This window comes from Hippoglossus hippoglossus, chromosome 6 (assembly GCF_009819705.1).
Source record: "Hippoglossus hippoglossus isolate fHipHip1 chromosome 6, fHipHip1.pri, whole genome shotgun sequence".
Classification (NCBI taxonomy): domain Eukaryota; kingdom Metazoa; phylum Chordata; class Actinopteri; order Pleuronectiformes; family Pleuronectidae; genus Hippoglossus; species Hippoglossus hippoglossus.
The window spans coordinates 353,264-376,052 of NC_047156.1; the positions used below are offsets into that span (position 1 = coordinate 353,264).

The window sequence follows — 22,789 nt, forward strand, 5'->3', positions numbered from 1 at the left end:
TGATTTATGATAAACATCAGTGAACAGATGTTAATCTAATATCATATCTGACCAAACCAATGTGGAGACACTTTGTTTTATTTATGTCCATTTAAATTCATTTTCTATCAAAGTTTGGTGAAAAGAAAAGAAACTTTTTCATTTGAAGTTTTCAGAAAAAACAAGTGAACGTGCTCATCTACGTCATAAACAGGCGACGTGCGGTTTGTTTACTGGCGGTAGAAAATGGAGGCGGACACGGAGGAGGCCTCGGCCCCGGCCCCGGAGGAGGAGGCCTCCGCCCCGGCAGCAGCTTTGCTCGGCTCCGTGCTGAGCCTCGGTGTAACTCCGGTGTTCGCCCCGCAGATGTGTGAGCTGTACCGGCTGCAGGCGGCCGTGCTGCGGCGGCGGAGGCAGCGGGAGCTGATGGAGCGGGAGCGGCGGAGGAGGCAGTACCTGCGGAGGAGGAGAGCCTTCCTCCTGTCCTCCATCGCGGCGGCGCTCAGTCTCCTCTCCACCACCAGCAGACCCGTCTGGGTCCGGGACCGAGGCCCGGGGCAGAACCTCTGGGCCACGGCCGAGGCGTTCGACGACGAGGAGTGGAAGGCGCAGTTCCGTGTGTCCCGGTCCACCTTCGACTTCCTGCTCGAACTGATCGGTCCGGCGATTAAACGCCGCAAGACGAACTACCGGGTGCCCATCGAGCCGGGCCGCCGGCTGGCCATCACCCTGTGGTGGTTGGCCCGGTCCGGGGAGTACCGCTCCATCGCAGACATGTTCGGGGTGGGGATCGCCACCGTGTGTAACATCGTGCGTCAGGTCGCCTGCGCCATCGTGGAGCGGCTGTTCCACCGCTTCGTGTCGCTGCCCAGCGGCCCGCGGCTGGACGACACCCTCCAGGCCTTCAAGGACCGCTGCTACCCGCAGTGCGCCGGGGCCGTCGGCGGGACCCACATCCCCATCGCTCCTCCGAGGGAGAACCCCGACCACTACATCAACCGGAGCGGCTGGCACTCCGTCATCCTGCAGGCGGTGGTGGACCACAACGTCTGGTAAGAACCGTGTCCGGTAAGAACCGTGTCCGGTAAGTCTCTGTCTGAACGTGGTCTGACGGCCCCGTGACGCATGTTTCTGTCCCGGCAGCTTCACGGATGTGTATGCCGGTTGGCCTGGAAGCAGCAGCAGCGCCACCGTGCTGTGCAGTTCAGACCTGTACCTGAAAGCTGAGGACCGGCCCGACGGTTACCTGTTCCCCAGAGAGGTGAGGTCAGAGGAGGTCAGGGGAGTGGAGGGGAGGTCAGTGGAGTGGAGGGGAGGTCAGGGGAGGTCAGAGGAGGTCAGGGGAGTGGAGGGGAGGTCAGGGGAGTGGAGGGGAGGTCAGGGGAGGTCAGAGGAGGTCAGGGGAGTGGAGGGGAGGTCAGGGGAGTGGAGGGGAGGTCAGGGGAGGTCAGAGGAGGTCAGGGGAGTGGAGGGGAGGTCAGGGGAGTGGAGGGGAGGTCAGGGGAGTGGAGGTCAGAGGAGGTCAGGGGAGTGGAGGGGAGGTCAGGGGAGGTCAGGGGAGTGGAGTGGAGTGGAGGGGAGGTCAGTGGAGGTCAGAGGAGGTCAGGGGAGTGGAGGGGAGGTCAGGGGAGGTCAGGGGAGTGGAGGGGAGGTCAGAGGAGGTCAGGGGAGGTCAGGGGAGTGGAGGGGAGGTCAGGGGAGTGGAGGGGAGATCAGAGGAGGTCAGGGGAGATCAGGGGAGTGGAGGGGAGGTCAGGGGAGGTCAGAGGAGGTCAGGGGAGTGGAGGGGAGGTCAGGGGAGTGGAGGGGAGGTCAGAGGAGGTCAGGGGAGTGGAGGGGAGGTCAGGGGAGTGGAGGGGAGGTCAGAGGAGGTCAGGGGAGGTGAGAAGAGGTCAGAGGAGGTCAGGGGAGGTGAGAGGAGGTCAGGGGAGGTCAGTGGAGATGAGAAGAGGTCAGGGGAGGTCAGAGGAGGTCAGGGGAGTGGAGGGGAGGTCAGGGGAGTGGAGGGGAGGTCAGGGGAGGTCAGAGAAGGTCAGGGGAGATGAGAAGAGGTCAGGGGAGGTCAGAGGAGGTCAGGGGAGGTGAGAAGAGGTCAGAGGAGGCCAGGGGAGGTGAGAAGAGGTCAGAGGAGGCCAGGGGAGGTCAGAGGGGGCCAGGGGAGGTGAGAAGAGGTCAGGGGAGGTCAGGGGAGGTCAGGGGAGGTGAGAAGAGGTCAGAGGAGGTCAGGGGACGTGAGAGGAGAGGAGCTCAGGGGATATGAGAGGAGGTCAGGGGACGTCAGAGGAGGAGAGAGGAGGTGAGAGGAGGTCAGAGGAGGCCAGAGGAGGCCAGGGGAGGTGAGAAGAGGTCAGAGGAGGCCAGGGGAGGTCAGAGGGGGCCAGGGGAGGTGAGAGGAGGTCAGGGGAGGTGAGAAGAGGTCAGGGGAGGTCAGGGGAGGTCAGAGGAGGTCAGGGGACGTGAGAGGAGGTCAGGGGACGTCAGAGGAGGTGAGAGGAGGTCAGGGGATATGAGAGGAGGTCAGGGGACGTCAGAGGAGGTGAGAGGAGGTCAGGGGAGGTCAGAGGAGGTGAGAGGAGGTCAGAGGAGGTCAGAGGAGATCTTTATACAGCCCAAACACTCGGTTATCTGAAACTGTGCCTCAGAGAGGATGTTGTGAAGGTTTGCTTCACCACTGGATTATTTATCGTTTGAAGTTACACCTGCGTTCCTGCGTTTCAGAGGTCGCTCCTGTCCGACGGCGTGGAGATCCCCGTCCATCTGATCGGAGATGCTTCATTCCCTCTGAAGCCGTGGCTGATGAAAGGTTACAGCGAGGAGCAGCAGCTGTCCCCTGAGCAGCGTCGTTTCTCCTACACCGTGTCCTCTGCTCGGTCTGTGGTCGATGCTGCCTTCACCCGCCTGAAAGGACGCTGGAGGTGTCTGCTGAAGAAGAGCGACATTGACATCTCCATGATGCCCAGAATCGTCGCTGCATGCTGCGTTCTGCACAACATCTGCGAAATTCGAGGAGACGGTTTCCTTCCGGAGTGGAACGTTGACATGGCTCCTTCTGGAACGTATTTAAGGCAGCCTGATACAGAAGCGTACGCAGGAGACACATACTGCACGGCCGAGGTCATCAGAGACACCATTACATACAACCTGTTGACGATACTGCAGTACTGAGCCAAGAGCAGCTTCAGTGTCGCAGCAGCTCAGTAAATCTCCACATGGACTGGTCACTGGTTACCATGGTGATGCGTCCCAGGGTAGAGGTGAGACCAGTGTGTTAACCCATTCATCTCCAACACTGATGAACACCGGTCTGTTACTTTTTTTCCATTTTCTGCTGCTTTATATTTTTGTACCACTCACAGGGAAATATTGTACTTTTTACTGTACAGCCTTTATTAACAGCTTTTATTACTAGTTCCTATTGAAATGTTACATAAAAACATTTGAGCTCATAAAACATTTGTTCTGATTAAACAGCACATCGTCTGTTAATCAGGGTTTTTCTTAGGATGGAGTTGAAGCAGTGGAGGTAAAGCAAGTATTATTAGTATTATTCATGATGTGTGTGTGAATGAGTGAGTGGCCCAATCCATTCTTCTACGTCTGCTCGGTAGTGTCTCATCTCCGACAGACTCGTCGCCATTTTTGAATTGAGTTGAAGAAACGATCTCGGACGACGTCTTTCTTGACTTCGTTGCAGTTCTATAAGAAAAAGCAATCGCTCTTCAACATCTATCAGCTCCCACATGATCCACTCAGTAACACTCTCCATTGTTCGGGGGTAAACGGAGACCAGAGAGTTTGTAAATAAGTGAACCAGAAACCAGAAGACGCTCAACACCAGCATAGAAAATCTACGGCCACTAGTGTTTCGACGTTGTAATTGCAACGCGACTCAGACACACTTATGCACAACTATAAATTCTCGGCCCTGTGCATTGGCTACGTGCACACCTATAGAGTAGCTTCGACGCAGAAGCATGAATCTGCCTTGTGTGTAAACTCTGACAGGCCTGCTTGTTGTTAGGGGAAACACTGAGTGTGTAGCTGCTCGCATCGTCTTAGGCCCAATCCCATTTCACCCCTTAGCCCTTCCCCTTCGTTTTGCACATTCACGTGTAGGGGTGGGCTGTCCCAATACATGGGGGGGGGGGCTCTATACCCTCCAAACGGATGATTTTTCAGACCCTCATTTCAAACGGGGGGGTACCCCGAAGGCCTTGCGAATCACCGGGAAGCTGGGAGAGAGACCCACAGATGTAGTATTTTCTCCATTAATAAGGATTTAAAAATTACGATAATGATGTAACATCTTAGTTTAATATCATTTCAATGTATTATGGTCACTGCTGGCGATCTTTTTTTTTTTTTGCATGATAGTCCCGTATTTTCACATAATTTCATATCGCAACCCCCCCCCCCCCCCCACAGCACAGAGGTTATTTGGATGTTGAAGGTTTGTCACTTTAGTAACAATAGCGTTGGTTTATTTAAGATCTCAACAATGTTATTACAATGACGTCCCCGGCAAAACTGTCTCGTCTGTTTACATCGACGACTACTGATGACATGTCGGGTTCCTTGACGACTGATGATGATGTTACGGCTTCTTGAAGGGCTGTCCCAATTCGTAGGGGAAGATTTCAACCACTACCCTTGTGACTCCGTTTCAAGGGGCAGGGCCGAGGGGTGAAATGGGATTGGGCCTTAGACTCTAAACTTCTCCCAGTTTATTTTTAGTTCCTGTTCCAACAATGAAACTGAACCATTCAGAGTCAGTGTTTTTAACTCTGGGTGAGTCGCCTCAGTCTTAATGAACTTGTTTAAGAACCGACACCAACAGAACATTTTCCTCCAGTTTTCAGGTTGAACCACATGTTTCCTCTTAACTGAGTCAACGAGGTTCGAGGTTTGTTTCCTCATTTGATACGTGTGTCAGAAGTGTCGTCCAATCAGCAGTGACGTGTGTGTATATAAATCCTGTTGTATTAAGAAGACCGTGACAGTAAAGTTCTCTACAGACGCAGCTCTGCTGTTTGATGTTCACATCAACTTAAGATGTGAGGACATGTTTCTATTTTATAATGAAGTTCTTCAATAAAATAAGATCATTGGGCCTCATTCACCCAATATTTTAGTAAGTTTTTACTTAAATTTGTTCTTAAGAAAATGTCTAAGAAAACTCAGATTCATGAAGTGTTCTTAAATTAGAGAGTTGTTCGCACTTGTGTTTTTATATCGATGCCATGTCTTAAGTTCCCAATTAGCACAGGTCAACACCCCGCCAATGCCCATAAAATGGCAGAAATCAAAGAAACTTTTAAGAAGTCAAGAATGACTAAACAAAAATATAAAAATGGTTGAGCACTGGACTCAAACCGTAAACAAAGCTGTTATATTTTGTAGTGTCAGCAGCGGATATAAAATGATGCATGTGATGCAATTACACTTTCTGTGAAAGCTGCATCGGGAGAAAGTCGTACAGTTAATGGAGTAAAAAATAGTTTGATCTCAAATCTGAAGTTGTAGAAGTGAAGGTTGTTTGAGAAATAAGTTTTTCATTTTACCACATGTATTTCACAATGCTTTATAGACACAGATCCTCTTTCTCTGGTGTTGGGGCCACTCGGCACCAACCTGCCTGAAATTCATGTAAGGGGCCTTAAACGTGATGTATTTTAAGTTATTTGTTTTAGACCCTTTTTCTTGACCAATCAATGGACCAGACAACAGGCTACAACATGGTGTGGGTTTATTTCTGTCCTGTTTTCTGTGGATCATTTTCTTTTCTTTTTACTTTTGTCCCTAATGACACATGTAAAACGTTCTGGGTCTCTTAAAAGGTGCTTTATATATTCAAGTTATTAATAGATACTTTTCTCTATAGAAACTCGTTTTGAAGGTCTTGGCTTCCATTAATGTTATTTAAGAAATATGTTACCCGACTTAACTGTGGAAAGATTGTCTCAAATATATTCTACGTTAACCCTTCAGTGTTTTGTGCCTGTTTGTGTCTCCATTTATTGAGTGGTTCTGATCCATTTCCAGAAGAAATATTGTCAAACACCGAATAGAGGAGGGCAATAGGATTGGGAGTCACACACATCAGTGTGTCAGGGGTAGGGTCCTAACCCTGACACACTGAACATATAGAAAACACCAGTGTGTAAGATGGGTGACTAATAAGTGTTCTCCAACATTTCCATGCATTTTAAATCTCGGAGACAGTTATTTAATCAGAATTTACTTTATGAACAAACCGACTGAAAGTGTATTTTATTAAACATGTATTTAAACTCCTCCACAGGAAGGACCTAGATCAAGGCTGAATGCCGTTTCCTGCTCGGTCTGTGCTGTGATATTGTTGTTTTGGTATTTCTTTAAAGATGCCGAACTCAGCGTCTACTTTGTGTCCAGAATCATCAGAGCCTTTAAAATCATCAGAAATGTACAAATATGAACAGTGAATTAAATGTGTTGATAAATTCAAACTATTGTAAAAGAGACTTTCTGAAGTTTGACGTGTTTTCTGATGAACTTCCTGTTCAACCACCAGAAGCTCCGCTGATTGGACAGCCGGTTGTGACCCCGCCCAGGTGAGATACGCTGGTTCTGGTATTCATGAAGAGAGCTACGTACAGAAGTGACGTCCACTGGCTCCGTCGCTGCTGTCCTTACGTCCGCAGCGTTCACAGCTGTCTGACATTTAAATGGCGTCAGAGCCGCTCATCTTCCAGCTGCTGCAGGAACTTCTCCGCTAAACCTCCATCTTGTCCAGAGATGAGCGAAGAGGACGCGGGTCCGCAGGGAGCGCGGGCCGCGTTCGAGGAGCTGTGTCGGGCTCTCAACATGGACGAGGAGTCCGGCACCGAGGCCTGGAGGAGCTACGACTCCATGAGCCGGAGCTTCACCCTGGAGGTGAGGAGCTACCCCGGAGAGCGGGGCCGGCTCCCGGCCCGGAGCCGGCCCGGAGCCGGCCCGGAGCCGGGTTAGGGTTCGGTCCGTTCCGCTAGCTGCGTCCATGTATGATGTGTTAGCTCTGTGCTACATGTATGTACATGTGAATCCATGATGTCTGGTTACTGTCACCTTACTGCAACAACACGTTCCTGTAGATACACGCTGCACAACATCAGGAGAACACGTCCCCTTGTCCCTCAGGAGGCAGCGCAGGCTCTGGTCCAGGTCCTGGTCCAGGTTCTGGTGCAGGTTCTGGTGCAGGCTCTGGTCCAGGTTCTGGTGCAGGCTCTGGTCCAGGCTCTGGTCCAGGTTCTGGTCCAGGTCCTGGTCCAGGTTCTGGTGCAGGCTCTGGTCCAGGTCCTGGTCCAGGTCCTGGTCCAGGTTCTGGTGCAGGCTCTGGTCCAGGTTCTGGTGCAGGCTCTGGTCCAGGTTCTGGTCCAAGCTCTGGTGCAGGTTCTGGTGCAGGCTCTGGTCCAGGTCCTGGTCCAGGTTCTGGTCCAGGTTCTGGTGCAGGCTCTGGTCCAGGTTCTGGTGCAGGCTCTGGTCCAGGTCCTGGTCCAGGTTCTGGTCCAGGTTCTGGTGCAGGCTCTGGTCCAGGTCCTGGTCCAAGCTCTGGTGCAGGTTCTGGTGCAGGCTCTGGTCCAGGTTCTGGTCCAAGCTCTGGTGCAGGTTCTGGTGCAGGCTCTGGTCCAGGTCCTGGTCATCTCACACCTACACTACTGCCCCCCCCTCCTGGCAGGTCTACCTGCTGCTGCCCTCCGACCTCTGCAGCTCATCCAGAAACCAGCAGCTCCACTGGTCTTTAACCTGAGTTCACTCACACTCCTCCGCTCCTTCACTGGTTCCCAGTGGCTGCATCCGTTTCAAAACACTAGTACTTGGTACCGTGCTGTGACCGGATCGGGTCCAGTCTACATCCAGGACATGGTCAAACCTCACAGCCCAGCCCGTCCACTCCGCTCTGCATTAGCCAATCAGCTGCTCCCTCACTGCGAGGGACAGCTGTCACTCAACAACATCACGACTGTTTCCTGTCCTGGCTCCTAAACGGTGGAACCAGCTCCACATGGACATGAGGACAGGAAGTCCTCACATCTCCCTCCAGACTGAAGACACTTCTCTTCAGACTAAAGCTTGGATAATAAATAAACAACTATATTTAGTTGCACTTATGTCACTTCCATGTTGCACTTTGTAGTTTGTCTTTCTTGAAGCAAATTGTACTTTCTTGATTCTTGTTGTTCTGTTTGTTCCTCATGGTTGATGCACTGATTGTGAGTCGCTCTGGATTAAAGCGTCGGCTCAATGAATTGTAACATTACACAGTAACAACAGTGATGACTGATAATATTCATTAATGATTGATGAGTCAGGAGAGAGCAGAGGGTTACTGATCATTACTACTAATGATTATTACTAATAATCATTGTTATTACTTTTAAAGTGTGTGTGCGAGTTTGTAGACTGTAAATAAAGATGGATGACATCTTTCCACTTCAACCCACTATCCAGAAATGAAGCCAAAATATCTGAGCGCTGCCATCTTCAAAGAGGTCAATGAAGTTTTGGCTTCATCGATGGTCAGAGTCAGAAGAGAAGAATCTCATCTCTCTTTTTGTTCTCTTCCTCCCTCCCTCTTTTCACCATCCTCTCTCTTCCTCCCCCTCACTTCTCTCTCCCCCCTCTGTATATCACTGCCCCCTTGTGTTCAGGGCAGGGAGCTGCACTGGCTGGCCTGTGCTCTCTATGTGGCCTGCAGGTCCTCCATGCCGACGGGGGGGAAAGGCACCGCTGAGGGGAACTACGTCTCCCTGACCCGAATCCTACACTGCTCAGAAATGAGGTACACCCATGATCATGACATCAGAGAATCATACTTCCAGGAACATTTTTATTAAATCTTCAGTTACACATAAACCAAAATAAATGTCCATCTGACTCACACATTCAATTCAATTTTATTTATACAGTGCCAAATCATAAGATCCATTATCCTCAGGCACTTTACATAGAAGGTCGAGACATCTGTGTTCTCACAAACACAACGTCCAGAACTTTTCAGGAACACGTTCAGATATCAGCTCAGGTCTGAAAACTGCTCGATGATATCAGATATTTCCTGAGACCTGATGAGCTGAACTATCTCATTCATCATAAACAACTGGACCTACTCACATATTTAAACCAAGTGAGTTCTAAAGACTGACAAAGTGATGATTGTTAAAACGTGGAACAGATAAAGTTTAATCTGTGGGTTTCTAACCTTTAAAATCAGTTAGTTCACTGATCAACGCGTGAATGATTATTCTGAATATTCATTCTGCAGTATGTGGATTAGTGGTGACATTGTGCTGATCTCTGCTCTTATACCTTGTCTGTTTGGTTCTCGACTCTTCAGCCTGATCGAGTTCTTTAATAAGTTGAAGAAGTGGCAGGACATGGCCGCCCTGCCACAGGATTTCCGTCAGAGCACAGAGAAGCTGGAGAGGAACTTCACGGTGTCAGCGGTCATCTTCAAGAAGTATGTTCCCATCTTTAAAGACATCTTCAAGGCCCCGTCTGAGGAGCCGCCCCGAGTTCACCGCAGCCGCAAACAGAGGTGGGACCTCATGACCTTTGACCTCAGCAGATGATGAGTTTCAGATGTTACGTAAGCTTTTAACCAGCAGAGACAAGTCTTGGTTCTATTCTGGAGGAGGATTTCTGAGCCTTTAAATCTGCTTCATTAAGAACCGTCAATTCCACTAAACATGTACGTTACTGACCAGTTAGCATCTATATATCTGTATAACACATGACTGATGCATTAACCAGTTGAATATAAGCATGTGCTCAGTCCGTGATGTGTGACTCATGTCTTTGTTTTCCAGACGTCATCCCTGCACTGTGACCGAGGTCTTCAACTTCTGCTGGGTTTTATTTGTCCACGCTAAAGGTAAAAAGAAGGAAAACATTCAGAACAGCAGGAAGTGATGTCAAAAGACCTTGTGTTGAGTTTTTAAATGCTGGACGGGTGTTTTTTCATCAAAGCTGTTTTTAGACATGAACTGAACCACAGACATGTTCCTCACATGTTCCTCACATGTTCTGCAGGTTCTGTCTGTGAGAACAAATGTCTGAGTCAGTGTCTCTGGACATGTTCTGGATCTTCTCCTGCAGCCTCCTAGTAAAATGTGTGTAACATGTCAGAGTGAGTCCATGTGAGGAAACAGCAGGACAATGTGTGGAAGCTTCCCAGTGAGCGAGTGGACGTGTTGATGAGGTTTCTAACACGTGACGGACGTGAAACTGGAAGAACACAAACATCTCAGGATGAAGAAGAGGAGCCGTACACGTAGAGGATGAAGACGTCCACTTGGAAACACGAGGAGGTTCCAGATCTTTTGGTGATGAGGGCCGACGCCGGTGTGGATGAGCTGTAAACAACAACACTGATCTTTCCACAGCAGAGTTTATACGTCATGTCCGGCCTCCTGCTGCTCTACAGGCTCCGCCCCTGCTGCTCTACAGGCTCCGCCCCTCGCCTGGATGTTCCCACATGTTCCTGTTTGAACGAGTCGGACCCCTCCCACCCTGACAGGAACTCTTAGAGCCACTTCCCTCTGGCAGGAGGGTGCGGGCCATCAGGACCAAAACCTCACGCAGCCCGACTTCTGCTGGACTGCACTGATGTTTCCGCCTGTGACACTTTAACTTAACCAGTCTCTAGTGCTTACTTCCAACGTATTGTACAATCCCTCCCTTGGTGCTTGTCTTCTCAGTGGATCTGACATGTTGACAGCTGCTGGTCCGGACCTGCTGGTCTGGAGCTGCTGGTCTGGAGCTGCTGGTCCGGACCTGCTGGTCTGGAGCTGCTGGTCTGGAGCTGCCTGCAGACACAATGATTTCCTCATGTAGTGTCATGTTCTTCTGCCTCTCTCATTAAGGGAACTTCCCCATGATCAGCGATGACCTGGTGAACTCGTATCATCTGCTGCTGTGTGCTCTGGACCTCGTCTTCACCAGCGCACTCCTGTGCAACGCCAGGAAAGATCTGCTCAACCCAAACTTCAGAGGTACTGCTCTCTGTTCCGCTGCGTCCAGCTAAACTCTGCAGAAAATGAAAAAGGTCTCAGACACACTTGGTATTAACACCAGTTTTTTTTTACCACACAATGATCCATACTTTCATTAAATTGGTCAAATCCTTCTTAACAACTGCACGAGATTCATTCAGACTCTGCTGACTCGTCTCTCTGCCTCTCTTTCGCTCGCTCGTGCAGACACACACAGACACACACAGACACACACAGACACACACAGTGACAGGTCTGTAAACTCAGACTGGGTCAAAACAACATAGTTTGGTCTTAACTAACACAAATGACCTACAGGTTAATTTGCATGTAGAGCATGAGAAAGTCAGATGTGATCACAGGAGACACATTCAGGACACATTTTAATAGCGGGTGTGTAAACACGTTCTTAACGCTAGGTGTGCACAGGGCCACAGGTATCAGGTGAGATCTGTAGCTGGCATCATCTCTTCCTGCCTGCTCTAAGATTTCACAAGGATAAGTCGAGTTAAATTTATATGAAATTTGACTCGATCTCCCTGGAATCAGACAAAAGCTGCTTTCAGACCTGCACTGACCTGCGTAGTGTCTCTGGAGGACATGTATGTGTGAACATAAGTATCCGAGTGAGAGGCTCCGGAGGTATTTCTCAACCTGGCCCTCGAGTATAAAGTCTGCAGAAAGTCAGCAGAAGTGGATGTGAGAACACAGCAGGAGATCCCCTGCTGGTTCCACTGTGAGCGAGTGGGGGGGGTTGATGATGTTTCTAAAATGAAAAAAACCAAACGAATGTCTCTGGTGAAAAAGTGCTGACACTCACGTAGAAGACACAGACGAAGATGTGAAGAGAGTTTGTGGTGATCAGAGCTGACGACGGTGTCAGGTGATGTCAACATGATCACATGACCTCTGCAGCAGAGGTAACACGTCACTTCCTGTCTCTGCTGCACCTCGCCTGAATCCTGCGGAGATTTCTGTGTTTATGTTAAAGTGTCTGAACGGAGAATCTCCTGCAGCGTTGTTCATGTGTTAAAGGAAAACTGCAGAGAAAGTCCGGACCCAATTCTGCAGAGATCCTGCGCAGGACATATCTGAATACGGCTGAATTTGTAAGGTCTTGACCTTCTACTAAAGAGCCTTGAAATAATGTTTATTATGATTTAGTGCTAGACAAATAAAATTGAATTGAATCAAATTAAAGATAAACCTCCCAAAAACCTTTCAACAGAAAAACGGAAGAAACCTCAGGAAGAGCAATGGACGTTCAATTCAGTATTATTTGTATCGGTCAGATCGCAAGGTAAATAATCTGAATGTGTGGAGCTTGTGGTCGGACTCAGCTGTAGCTGCACATAAAGACACAGCAGCAGGTTTTTTACTTGTCTCGTAGTTTGAGGTCAGAATGTTTATCAGTGCCCCCCCCCCCCCCCCCCCCCCCCCCCCTCCTCCAGGTCTACCAGAGGACTTCAGAGACTACAGAGCGTCGTCAGGTCCGTTCTGCTTCATAGAGCAGCTGTGTGAACTGCATGACGGCCTGGTGCTGGAGGCCAAAGGAGTCAAAGAACACTTCTGGAAACCTTTCATCAAGAAACTGTTCCACAAACGGGTACGACCCAATCAGTCGGATCCAGAGTGAACACTGAAACAACTTGGTAACTCTCACTGTGAAGCTGACCTCTTGTTGCTCAGTGGCACAAATGGTGCAGGTTAAAGTTGACTAAAGTTGAACTTAATGTATAATGTCAGTTTTTCCTAAATAGCATAAGTAAACGCCCCATCAAGGACAGGAGGGGACACAGGAGGGGAGAGGACATGAGGGGACACAGGAGGGGACACAGGAGGGGAGAGGACATGAGGGGACACAGGAGGGGACAGGAGACTGCAGCACACACAGAAATCACAGAAACTGAAAAGAACATTTAAGAAGCCAGGAATGATTGAACAAAAATCTAAAGACGACACCACACACACCACACACACCACACACACCACACACACACACACACACACACACACACACACACACACACACACACACACACACACACACACACACACACACACACACACACACACACACTCACTCACTAAAACAAACCTTCCCATGTCGGACTCCTCTTCTAAGATACAAACTAAATGTTGATGTACAGTAAATGGTTTGTATTTATAAAGCGTTTTTCTAGTCTTGATGACTCAAACATTTTACAGTGTAGTTTGTCATTAACACACATTCATACAGTGCATCTACTAGCAGCACCTTTTGTTCTATGACGGGCAATTCCGGGGTTCAGCATCTTGCCCAAGATACACAACCGCGACATGCATCAGTGTGGCCCAGGTGTTAAGTTCAGCTAGATATCGGAAAGATATCCTGGGTATGTTGAACTCGCTTAGTACCACAGGCCCCTGGTCTCCTCCACATAAATACACAACACAACATCAGTGTGATTAGAAACTACCTAAAATGACAGAAACCATCTTTGACAAACATTTAACCTAACATTTAAACTTTCACAGCCACGTGGGGGCGATCCAGAGGATTTGACTTCACTTTAGGAGCCATCATGTCGTCCGTGTTTATTCTCAGTGTGGTTCAGAATAAACTCTGAATATCTCCACAGATCCTCAGAGGTAAAGACGACTCTCTCACTGGTTTTCTGGATCCCATGAACTTTGGAGACAGTTTGTAAGTGTCACACTCACACAGTGTTTTCATCTTCACTCACTTAATATTGTATTGATGTTATATGTTGGACATTTTTCCTTTAGTCTAAACAGCAGCATGTTTTCTACCAGAAGAGAAACTTCTGTCTTTACGAAGTCTAAAAGAAACACACTCATTCAGAAAAAGCATGAAAACATGATGTCTCCCCTCCTGTCCTCTCCCCTCCTGTGTCCCCTCCTGTGTCTCCTCCTGTCCTGTCCCCTCATGTCCTCCCCTTTCCTGTGTCTCCTCCTGTCCTCTACCCTCCTTTCCTGTCCCCTCCTGTGTCCCCTCCTGTGTCCCCTCATGTCCTCTCCCCTCCTGTCCTCTTCCCTCCTGTGTTCCCTCCTGTGGCCCCTCATGTCCTCTTCCCTCCTGTGTCCCCTCCTGTCCTCTTTCCTCCTGTGTCCCCTCCTGTCCTCTCCCCTCCTGTGTCCCCTCATGTCCTCTCCCCTCCTGTCCTCTTCCCTCCTGTCCTCTCCCCTCCTGTGTTCCCTCCTGTGGCCCCTCATGTCCTCTTCCCTCCTGTGTCCCCTCCTGTCCTCTTCCCTCCTGTGTCCCCTCCTGTCCTCTCCCATCCTGTCCTCTTCCCTCCTGTGTCCCCTTCTGTCCTCTCCCCTCCTGTCCTCTTCCCTCCTGTGTCCCCTCATGTCCTCTCCCCTCCTGTGTCCCCTCCTTTCGCCCCTCCTGTCCTCTTCCCTCCTGTGTCCCCTCATGTCCTCTCCCCTCCTGTGTCCCCTCCTTTCGCCCCTCCTGTCCTCTTCCCTCCTGTGTCCCCTCCTGTCCTCTTCCCTCCTGTGTCCCCTCCCGTCCTCCCCCTTCTGTCCTCTCCCCTCCTGTCCTCTTCCCTCCTGTGTCCCCTCATGTCCTCTCCCCTCCTGTGTCCCCTCCTGTCGCCCCTCCTGTCCTCTTCCCTCCTGTGTCCCCTCCTCTCCTCTTCCCTCCTGTGTCCCCTCCTGTCCTCTCCCATCCTGTCCTCTTCCCTCCTGTGTCCCCTTCTGTCCTCTCCCCTCCTGTCCTCTTCCCTCCTGTGTCCCCTCATGTCCTCTCCCCTCCTGTGTCCCCTCCTTTCGCCCCTCCTGTCCTCTTCCCTCCTGTGTCCCCTCATGTCCTCTCCCCTCCTGTGTCCCCTCCTGTCGCCCCTCCTGTCCTCTTCCCTCCTGTGTCCCCTCCTGTCCCCTTCCCTCCTGTGTCCCCTCCCGTCCTCCCCCTCCCGTCCTCTCCCCTCCTGTCTCCCCTCATGTCCTCTCCCCTCCTGTGTCCCCTCCTGTCCCCTTCCCTCCTGTGTCCCCTCCCGTCCTCTCCCCTCCTGTCTCCCCTCATGTCCTCTCCCCTCCTGTGTCCCCTCCTGTCCTCTTCCCTCCTGTGTCCCCTCATGTCCTCTCCCCTCCTGTGTCCCCTCCTGTCCCCTTCCCTCCTGTGTCCCCTCCCGTCCTCCCCCTCCCGTCCTCCCCCTCCTGTCCTCTTCCCTCCTGTCGCCCCTCCTGTCCTCTTCCCTCCTGTGTCCCCTCCTGTCCCCCCTCCCGTCCTCTCCCCTCCTGTCCTCGCCCCTCCTGTCCTCTTCCCTCCTGTGTCCCCTCCTGTCCCCCCTCCCGTCCTCCCCCTCCCGTCCTCTCCCCTCCTGTCTCCCCCTCAGCTTGTCTCTCAGTCGGGTATATGAGGAACATGTTTTGGCGTCGGGGAGTCTGGATGAGAGGATCTTCACTGGCGATGGGCCGAGTGAGGACATTGGGACACCAGGGCCCTGCCTCTGTGAGGGAGTGGAGAACCAGGACAGCGCCACCTACAGGCTGCACACCAACCTCACTGTGAGACAACAGACTGACGTGTCTTAAGTCACTGAGTTCGACTCTTGTTGATTTTACTTCCTGTGAATTTTCCATCAGGCCTCAGCTCTGAAGCCGGGGAGGAGGTACCTTCAGGGGAACAGCCTGGGGTCTCCGCTCCCATCTGCCATTACGAGTGTGGGACGTCTCCACACTCTGCTCGCAGGAACCAGACCGGGTCCGAGCCCCAAACTGACCGAGACTCTCCGGTGGGTTTCGCCTGGGACATGAAACCAGATTCCATTAAGTTACTGAAGAGAAAAATGTTTTGTTTTTAAATAATCAATTACTTGGATTTTACTGGATTATTGACATTTGACATTTCTTTATATATTTAGTCCAGTGAATTTCTCAATTTACTGTGATACAACATGAAGCTGACAGTACTTTTATGAAGTAATATTTCGGATGCAGGACCTTGAGAACTGTAAATATCGTTACTGCTGTGTCCCTGCTGTGTCCCAGGACATGTGCCCGAGACCCCAGTGATGTCATCAGGAAGCGCCTGAAGGACATGTTTGACCTCTTTTGTCAACATGTGGAGAGCAGCGGTGCAGGGAAGCAGGGGATGGGTAAAGGTACAGTACAGACACTTCTGTGATGTCTGTGATGTCTGTGATCAGCCTGCTTCTCTCTAACAACATCATCTCTCCACAGACCTGGCAGTGAAGTACTTCCACCTGTCGGAGGCGCTCTACTACAGGTTCCTGGGGTCCATCATCGAGAGGGAAAAGATGATACTGGGAGACGCTGACCTGTCTGTGAGTATTGTCTTCTCTGACCTTTCACAGCTGCGTCTTTTGAATACTTGTCTCTGCATTGACTTGGTGTCAGAAATATAAAAACTGAAAACAGCTTTCAAATGAAAAGGTTGAGACGTTTCTAACTGAACTCTGGGTTCAGAGGATCTGAGGTGTTCGCTGAAGCTGTTTTCAGACATGAACTCCGGAAAATCTTTAGGAAGTAGTGTCTGGATATTTTCACAATATGACAGTTAGAGCATTATTACTCTTGTGATGTTAAAACACGTTGTTCTTGTCTCTCTCAGACTTCATCTCTTCTTTGACAAGTCGTTTTCAGATAACAAATCTGGAGAACTCTGAATCGTCTCCAGAGCTTCTCCAGAGTTTGTGTTTCACAGCTGAACAACACAGCAGCAGGTTTTCTGCACAGACTCGTTCACAGCATCAGATCCTCCTCCTGGTTCAGGTGAGAGGGGGGGCAGCCGGGTGCAGCAGACAGAGACAGGAAGTGACGTGTGACCTCTGCTGCAGAGGTCATGTGATCATGTTGACATCACCTGACACCGTCTCAGCTCTGATCACCAAGAACTGTCTTCACATCTTCGTCTGTGTCTTCTTCGTGTGTGTCAGCACTTCTTCACCAGAGACATTTGTGTCCCGTGTTAGAAGCCCCCCCCCCCACTCAGTGAATCAGTGGAGGATCCTCTGCTGTTCACACTGCTCCTGGATTTAGACTTTATACAGGAGCTCAGGAGGAGAAGACAAACTGAGTCTGATCCTCCAGAGAAGATCCAGAGAACTGAGGAGCTCAGGTCTGAAGCAGCTTCAGTGAATCCTCACAGGCACAAACATTTATTAATCTCCTTGTCACTTTGTTGAAAAAAATCTAGAAATGTTTCAGAGACTTGTAGGGGTTGTGTGTTAAAAGTGTGTTTGTGTGTTGAAGTGTATTCTGGAGCAGGACGTCTTCCACCACTCGCTGCTCGCCTGCTGTTTGGAGATCGTTATCTTCTCCTACAGACCTCCAGGAGATTTCCCCAACGTGATCAACGTCTTCCAGATCCCCGCTTATCACTTCTACAAGGTATCAATATACACTCACCGGCCACTTTATTAGGCACACCTGTTCAATTGCTTGTTAACACAAATAGCTAATCAGCCAATCACATGGCAGCGACTCAATGCATTTAGGCATCTAGACGCGGTGAAGACGACTCGCTGAAGTTCAAACCGAACATCAGAATGGGGAAGAAAGGGGATTTAAGTGACTTTGAACGTGCCGTGGTTGCCAGACGGGCTGGTGTGAGTATTTCAAAAACTGCTGATCTACTGGGATTTTCATGCACAACCATCTCTAGGGTTTACAGAGAATGGTCCGGAAGAGAGAAAATATCCAGTGAGCGGCGGTTGTGTGGACGGAAATGCCTTGTTGATGTCAGAGGTCAGAGGAGAATGGGCAGAGTGGTTGGAGATGATAGAAAGGAAACAGTAACTCAAATAACCACTGGTTACAACCAAGCTCTGCAGAATACCACCACAACACGTGGAACCCTGCAGCAGCAGAACACCACCGGGGGCCACGCAGCGAACAACAGGAAACTGAGCTCACCAGATTGGACAATAGAAGATTGGAAAACGTTGCCTGGTCTGATGAGTCTCGATTTCAGCTGCGACATTCAGATGGTAGGTCAGAATTTGGCGTAAACAACATGAAAGCATGGATCCATCCTGCCTTGTATGAACGGTTCAGGCTGGTGGTGGGGGTGTAATGGTGGGGGGGATATTTTCTTGGCACACTTTGGGCCTTCGTACCAATTGAGCATCGTTTAAACGCCACGCCTTGTTGGATCTATGCTACGAAGAATTAAGGCAGTTCTGAAGTCAAAGGGGTCGAACCCGGTACTAGCAAGGTGTACCTAATAAAGTGGTGAGTGAACAATGTTCATCAGTAAAGAATTTCAACTTGAATATTTTGTTAATCATGATCTGATGTGTGTTTTAAGTGTCCCCTTAATTTTTTGAGGTGTGTGTGTGTGTGTGTGTGTGTGTGTGTGTGTGTGTGTGTGTGTGTGTGTGTGTGTGTGTGTGTGTGTGTGTGTGTGTGTGTGTGTGTGTGTCTCTCTCTGTCTGTCTCTGTGTGTCTCTCTGTCTGTCTCTCTGTCTCTCTGTGTGTCTCTCTGTCTGTCTCTCTGTCTCTGCAGGTGATTGAGGTTCTGGTGCGCTCGGAGCAGGGTCTCTTTCGGGAGGTGGTGAAGCACCTGAACCAGGTGGAGGAGCAGGTTCTGGAGAGTCTGGCCTGGACCAGCGACTCTCCGATATGGGACATTCTGAGTGGAGCCAAAGACCAGGTCCCGTCCTGTCAGCAGGTCTGTCCACGCACACAGACACACAGACACACAGCTCATTAGTCCTGACGTGTCAGTGTGGGCGTGTCGGGTTTCAGGTGATGCCTCCTCAGTATCTGGAACCAGACGATGACCTCAGCTCGGGCAGCGCTCCCTCCAGCCGCCACGGCCCGGACCTCGGCACCGGCAGCAGCGTCACGGGTTTGTGTTTCTGTCACTTTGTCTCACGCCGACTCGACAGTCTCCTGCTGTGTTCTTCATGAACAATCAATAGTAATAAAATAATCTCCCCCCACACGCAGCTGTGTCCCCCCCCCCCACCACTCTGCTGGATCGTTACAGCTCCTCCCCATGTGGCCCGTCTCGCCGTCGTCTGTTTGTGGACCCGGTGGGCGGTGAGACAGGAGAACCCTCCGCCATCAGCGCCACCAGCACATCAACGGCCAACGTGACCAAGACCGGACAGGCCAGCCTCGTCACAGCCATCCCAGCTGGGCAGATTGTGGTCACCATGGCAACCTCCGCCACCATCCAGGGTGAGACTCCTATTCACTGACATGATGAGTGACAAGAATCAACAACCACTGACTTCTGACCTCTACAGTTACAGCCAATGAGAGCGGAGGAATCACCTTCATCCCGGTCCAGGTGAGCATGACCGGACAGGGCGGAGCCACGCTGCAGAGTGGCACCTTCACCGTCCAATCAGCCGTCAGCAAACCAGCTGCCATAGCAGCAAGCGTTCCTCTGAGGAAAGGGTCGCTGCCGCTGTTCTTCAGGAAGGTACGAGACCACGCCAGTGTCCAGGGGGGGGGGGCAGGTCCTGCTCCGCGCCCGGACAGGTGTGTGTGTGTGTGTGTGTGTGTGTGTGTGTGTGTTTCCTGCTCACAGGTGTGTGTGTGTTTCCTGCTCACAGGTGTGTGTGTGTGTGTGTGTGTGTGTGTGTGTGTGTGTGTGTGTGTGTGTGTGTGTGTGTGTGTGTGTGTGTGTGTGTGTGTGTGTGTGTGTGTTTCCTGCTCACAGGTGTGTGTGTGTTTCCTGCTCACAGGTGTGTGTGTGTGTGTTTCCTGCTCACAGGTGTGTGTGTGTGTTTCCTGCTCACAGGTGTGTGTGTGTGTGTGTGTGTGTGTGTGTGTGTGTGTGTGTGTGTGTGTGTGTGTGTTTCCTGCTCACAGGTGTGTGTGTGTGTTTCCTGCTCACAGGTGTGTGTGTGTGTTTCCTGCTCACAGGTGTGTGTGTGTGTGTGTGTGTTTCCTGCTCACAGGTGTGTGTGTGTTTCCTGCTCACAGGTGTGTGTGTGTTTCCTGCTCACAGGTGTGTGTGTGTGTGTGTGTGTGTGTGTGTTTCCTGCTCACAGGTGTACCACCTGGCCAGCGTTCGTCTCAGGGATCTTTGTGCCAAACTGGACGTTTCCTCTGAGCTGAGGATGAAGATCTGGACGTGTCTTGAATATTCTCTGGTTCACTGCACTGAGCTGATGATGGACAGACACCTGGACCAGATCCTCATGTGTGCAGTTTACGTCATGGCAAAGGTGTGTGTGTGTGTGTGTGTGTGTTTGTGTGTGTGTGTGTGTGTGTGTGTGTGTCATTAGAGTAAATGTGTGTCTTCTTTGCCCAGGTGACCAAAGAAGACAGATCCTTCCAGAACATTATGAGATGTTACCGCTCTCAGCCTCAGGCGAGCAGCAGCGTAAGACACACACGTCTTTTGTGTGAATGGACTTTCCTGAGTTTCATGTTGCTGCAGCACAAATGCTCTTGATGAGCAACTGGACTGCACCATGTTCCTAATCATGGGGTGGGACATTGGTATTTAGATGTTTGGTTGTTAATTTTTTTATATTGATGTGTAACTATTAGTTAATATTAGATAGTGTTATACTGGCATGTTTTGTGGTTCTTGTCGTTTGTTTAAATGTGATCAGCCACTATACAAGTTCCCCCTGTGTCACTTTAGGCTGTTGCTCTTTAGTTGGTGCCGGAGTTAGTTTAACCTTTTATGGGCCAAAATAGTTTCTTAACATTATTTTAGTCTTGTTGTGTCTCTCTGGTTTACCTGCTCGGTCCCAGACCACATGATGGCAGAGGTTTTATTTTATATTTTAAGGTGGAGACATGTCATCCATCTTTATTTACAGTCTTTGATCACGTGTGTGTGTGTGTGTGTGTGTGTGTGTGTGTGTGTGTGTGTGTGTGTGTGTGTGTGTGTGTGTGTGTGTGTGTGTGTGTGTGTGTGTGTGTGTGTGTGTGTGTGTGTGTTACAGGTGTACAGGAGTGTGTTGATCTCAGGGAGGAGGAGGATTCACTTGACCAACGACACAAACTGTCTACTGTCTTCGTCCACAGGGGGCAGTGAGGAGCCAGGTACCAGAACTCAATCAATTATTAATGAATTAAAATCACTCCATTTATCAATCTTTCAATCCTTGATCAGCTTTACTGCAGCGAATCTTCAGCCTCTTTTAGCTCCTCGTTTTGTTCCTCTGGTACATTTCCTGTTTGTCTAGTCTAAATCAAAGCAGCCAGATGTTTCCTTCAGGAGGTTGTGTCGTCGAACCTGAAACTGAAAGAGACACAACACTGCTTCTTCTCCACCTTCAATATAAATAGATGGTGTTTTCTGTTATCTAACGCCCCCTGCAGGTGGAGACAACAGTCCAGTTCCTATTCTCCCCAGCAGCACCTTGTCGACCCCCCAGCGCAGCAGTGCCCCCTCCACCCCCACCAACAGCACCTCCAACAAAAAGTCCTCCACTTGGCCCCCAGGGGGCGACAGTGAGGAGGAGCGAGGAGACCTGATCCACTTCTACAACAACGTTTACATCAAAGAGATGAGACAGTTCGCTCTGAGATACTCACCCACCCCCCCTTCTGCAGGGGTGAGGCAGCGTCACACTCACACCTTCATCTGTAGCTACACATCACCACTCACTGTGTGTCTGTGTGTGTTTGTGTGTCTGTGTTCAGGTGGAGCCCCCCCCCTCTCTGTGTCCCTACCCCTCCCTGAGGACCGGCTCTCCTCGTCGGATGCTTTTCTCCAGTAAACACTCCATTTACATCTCGCCACACAAGACAGGCTCCGCCCCCACGCTGACAACCCCCCGGGACAAGATTTATTACTACATCTGCAGCAGCCCCCCCAACGTGAGCTGATCATCTTTATATTACATCACATTTCATTGAGCTGACACTTTTATCCAAAGCGACTCACAATAAGAGCATCAACCACGAGGGAACAACCCAGAACAACAAGAATCAAGAAAGTACAAAAAGAAAGACAAACGACAAAGTGCTTTAAGAAAGTGACTTTTCAGTGCTACTAAATCTTTAGTTTAAACTAAAGATTATTTTTTTAACCTGAAGGTCGGCAGTTCGATCCCCAGTCTTCCTCATCTGCATGCCGAAGTGTCCTTGGGCAAGATGCTGAACCCCCGAATTGCCCGTCATAGAACAAAAAGTGCTGCTAATAGATGCTCTGTGTGAATGTGTGTGAATGACAAACTACACTGGAAAACGTTTGAGTCATCAAGACGAGAAAAACACTTTATAAATACAAACCATTTACACACACGTTTGATAACTGACCTCTGTGACCTCTGACCTCAGCGTCTCCAGGAGATCAACAGCATGGTCCGGAGCGGAGAGACGCCGTCCAGGAAGCGCAGTCTGACTCTGGAGGATGAGACGTCTCCTAAGAGGGCGTGTCCTGATAATCACTCTGCTCTGCTGCGCCGCCTGCAGGACGTCGCCAACGACCGCAGCTCCTCCCACTGAGATCTCTCTACAGACCTTTAGTCATGTGACACGTTCAATCACATGTTTACACTGAACTGTACGTGTTTGATTTAATGATTATTTATTTGAAGTTTGTCTCTGAAGTGATGATGTCACCACTCTTTGTTTTTTATTGTGTTTTCCAACAAACATGTGATTTTATGTGTGAGGATGTTTGTGTAAACATGTGTCAGGTAACTTGTGTAAATATGTAAAAAGAGAGGAAAGTTATTTTAACGCCTTTGATTTTTATCTGTAAAACAATAAACCTGTAAACTGAGCTGCTTCATTCTCTGTGTGGCCACCAGGTGGAGGTGCTGAGTAAGATACAGTACATACAAACTACACACAGACACACACAGACAACTGACCACAGACACACAACTACACACAGACACACACAGACA

At 50.0% G+C, this 22,789-nt stretch overlaps 2 protein-coding genes across 5 annotated transcripts; both read left to right on the forward strand.

Moving 5' to 3' along the window:
* The first annotated feature begins 132 nt into the window (after window positions 1-132).
* Window positions 133-3,234, forward strand: LOC117762651 (protein ALP1-like). The gene is made up of 4 exons (XM_034587146.1): window positions 133-1,031; window positions 1,123-1,240; window positions 2,698-3,154; window positions 3,196-3,234. The coding sequence occupies exons 1-3, from the start codon at window positions 226-228 to the stop codon at window positions 3,142-3,144; spliced, it is 1,371 nt and encodes a 456-aa protein (XP_034443037.1). The 5' UTR covers window positions 133-225; the 3' UTR covers window positions 3,145-3,154; window positions 3,196-3,234.
* Window positions 3,235-6,683: 3,449 nt separating this feature from the next.
* rbl2 (retinoblastoma-like 2 (p130)) lies at window positions 6,684-22,660 on the forward strand. Of its 4 annotated transcripts, XM_034587118.1 has the most exons (22): window positions 6,684-6,891; window positions 8,646-8,776; window positions 9,332-9,532; window positions 9,804-9,868; window positions 10,860-10,988; window positions 12,440-12,594; window positions 13,610-13,674; window positions 15,329-15,500; window positions 15,579-15,727; window positions 15,984-16,096; window positions 16,176-16,279; window positions 17,208-17,345; window positions 18,463-18,627; window positions 18,705-18,807; window positions 18,909-19,142; window positions 19,211-19,389; window positions 19,964-20,140; window positions 20,227-20,298; window positions 20,873-20,972; window positions 21,252-21,487; window positions 21,576-21,752; window positions 22,215-22,660. In XM_034587118.1, exons 1-22 carry the CDS (start codon window positions 6,754-6,756, stop codon window positions 22,380-22,382), a joined length of 3,171 nt encoding a protein of 1,056 aa, XP_034443009.1. In that variant the 5' UTR covers window positions 6,684-6,753; the 3' UTR covers window positions 22,383-22,660. The 4 variants fall into 4 exon arrangements, with proteins under 4 accessions (XP_034443009.1, XP_034443012.1, XP_034443011.1 ...); XM_034587121.1 differs by lacking the exon at window positions 21,576-21,752 and having other exon boundaries at window positions 22,215-22,437; XM_034587120.1 differs by lacking the exon at window positions 20,227-20,298 and having other exon boundaries at window positions 22,215-22,437.
* The last annotated feature ends 129 nt before the right edge of the window (window positions 22,661-22,789 follow it).

Coding starts and splice junctions, on each gene's coding strand:
- rbl2 (XM_034587118.1), top strand. CDS start 6,754: ATGAGCGAAGAGGACGCGGGTCCGCAGGGAGCGCGGGCCGCGTTCGAG. Junction 9,869..10,859: donor TTTATTTGTCCACGCTAAAG/GTAAAAAGAAGG, acceptor TCTCTCATTAAG/GGAACTTCCCCATGATCAGC. Junction 20,299..20,872: donor AGCCTCAGGCGAGCAGCAGC/GTAAGACACACA, acceptor TGTGTGTTACAG/GTGTACAGGAGTGTGTTGAT.
- LOC117762651 (XM_034587146.1), top strand. CDS start 226: ATGGAGGCGGACACGGAGGAGGCCTCGGCCCCGGCCCCGGAGGAGGAG. Junction 1,032..1,122: donor GTGGTGGACCACAACGTCTG/GTAAGAACCGTG, acceptor CTGTCCCGGCAG/CTTCACGGATGTGTATGCCG. Junction 1,241..2,697: donor GTTACCTGTTCCCCAGAGAG/GTGAGGTCAGAG, acceptor CCTGCGTTTCAG/AGGTCGCTCCTGTCCGACGG.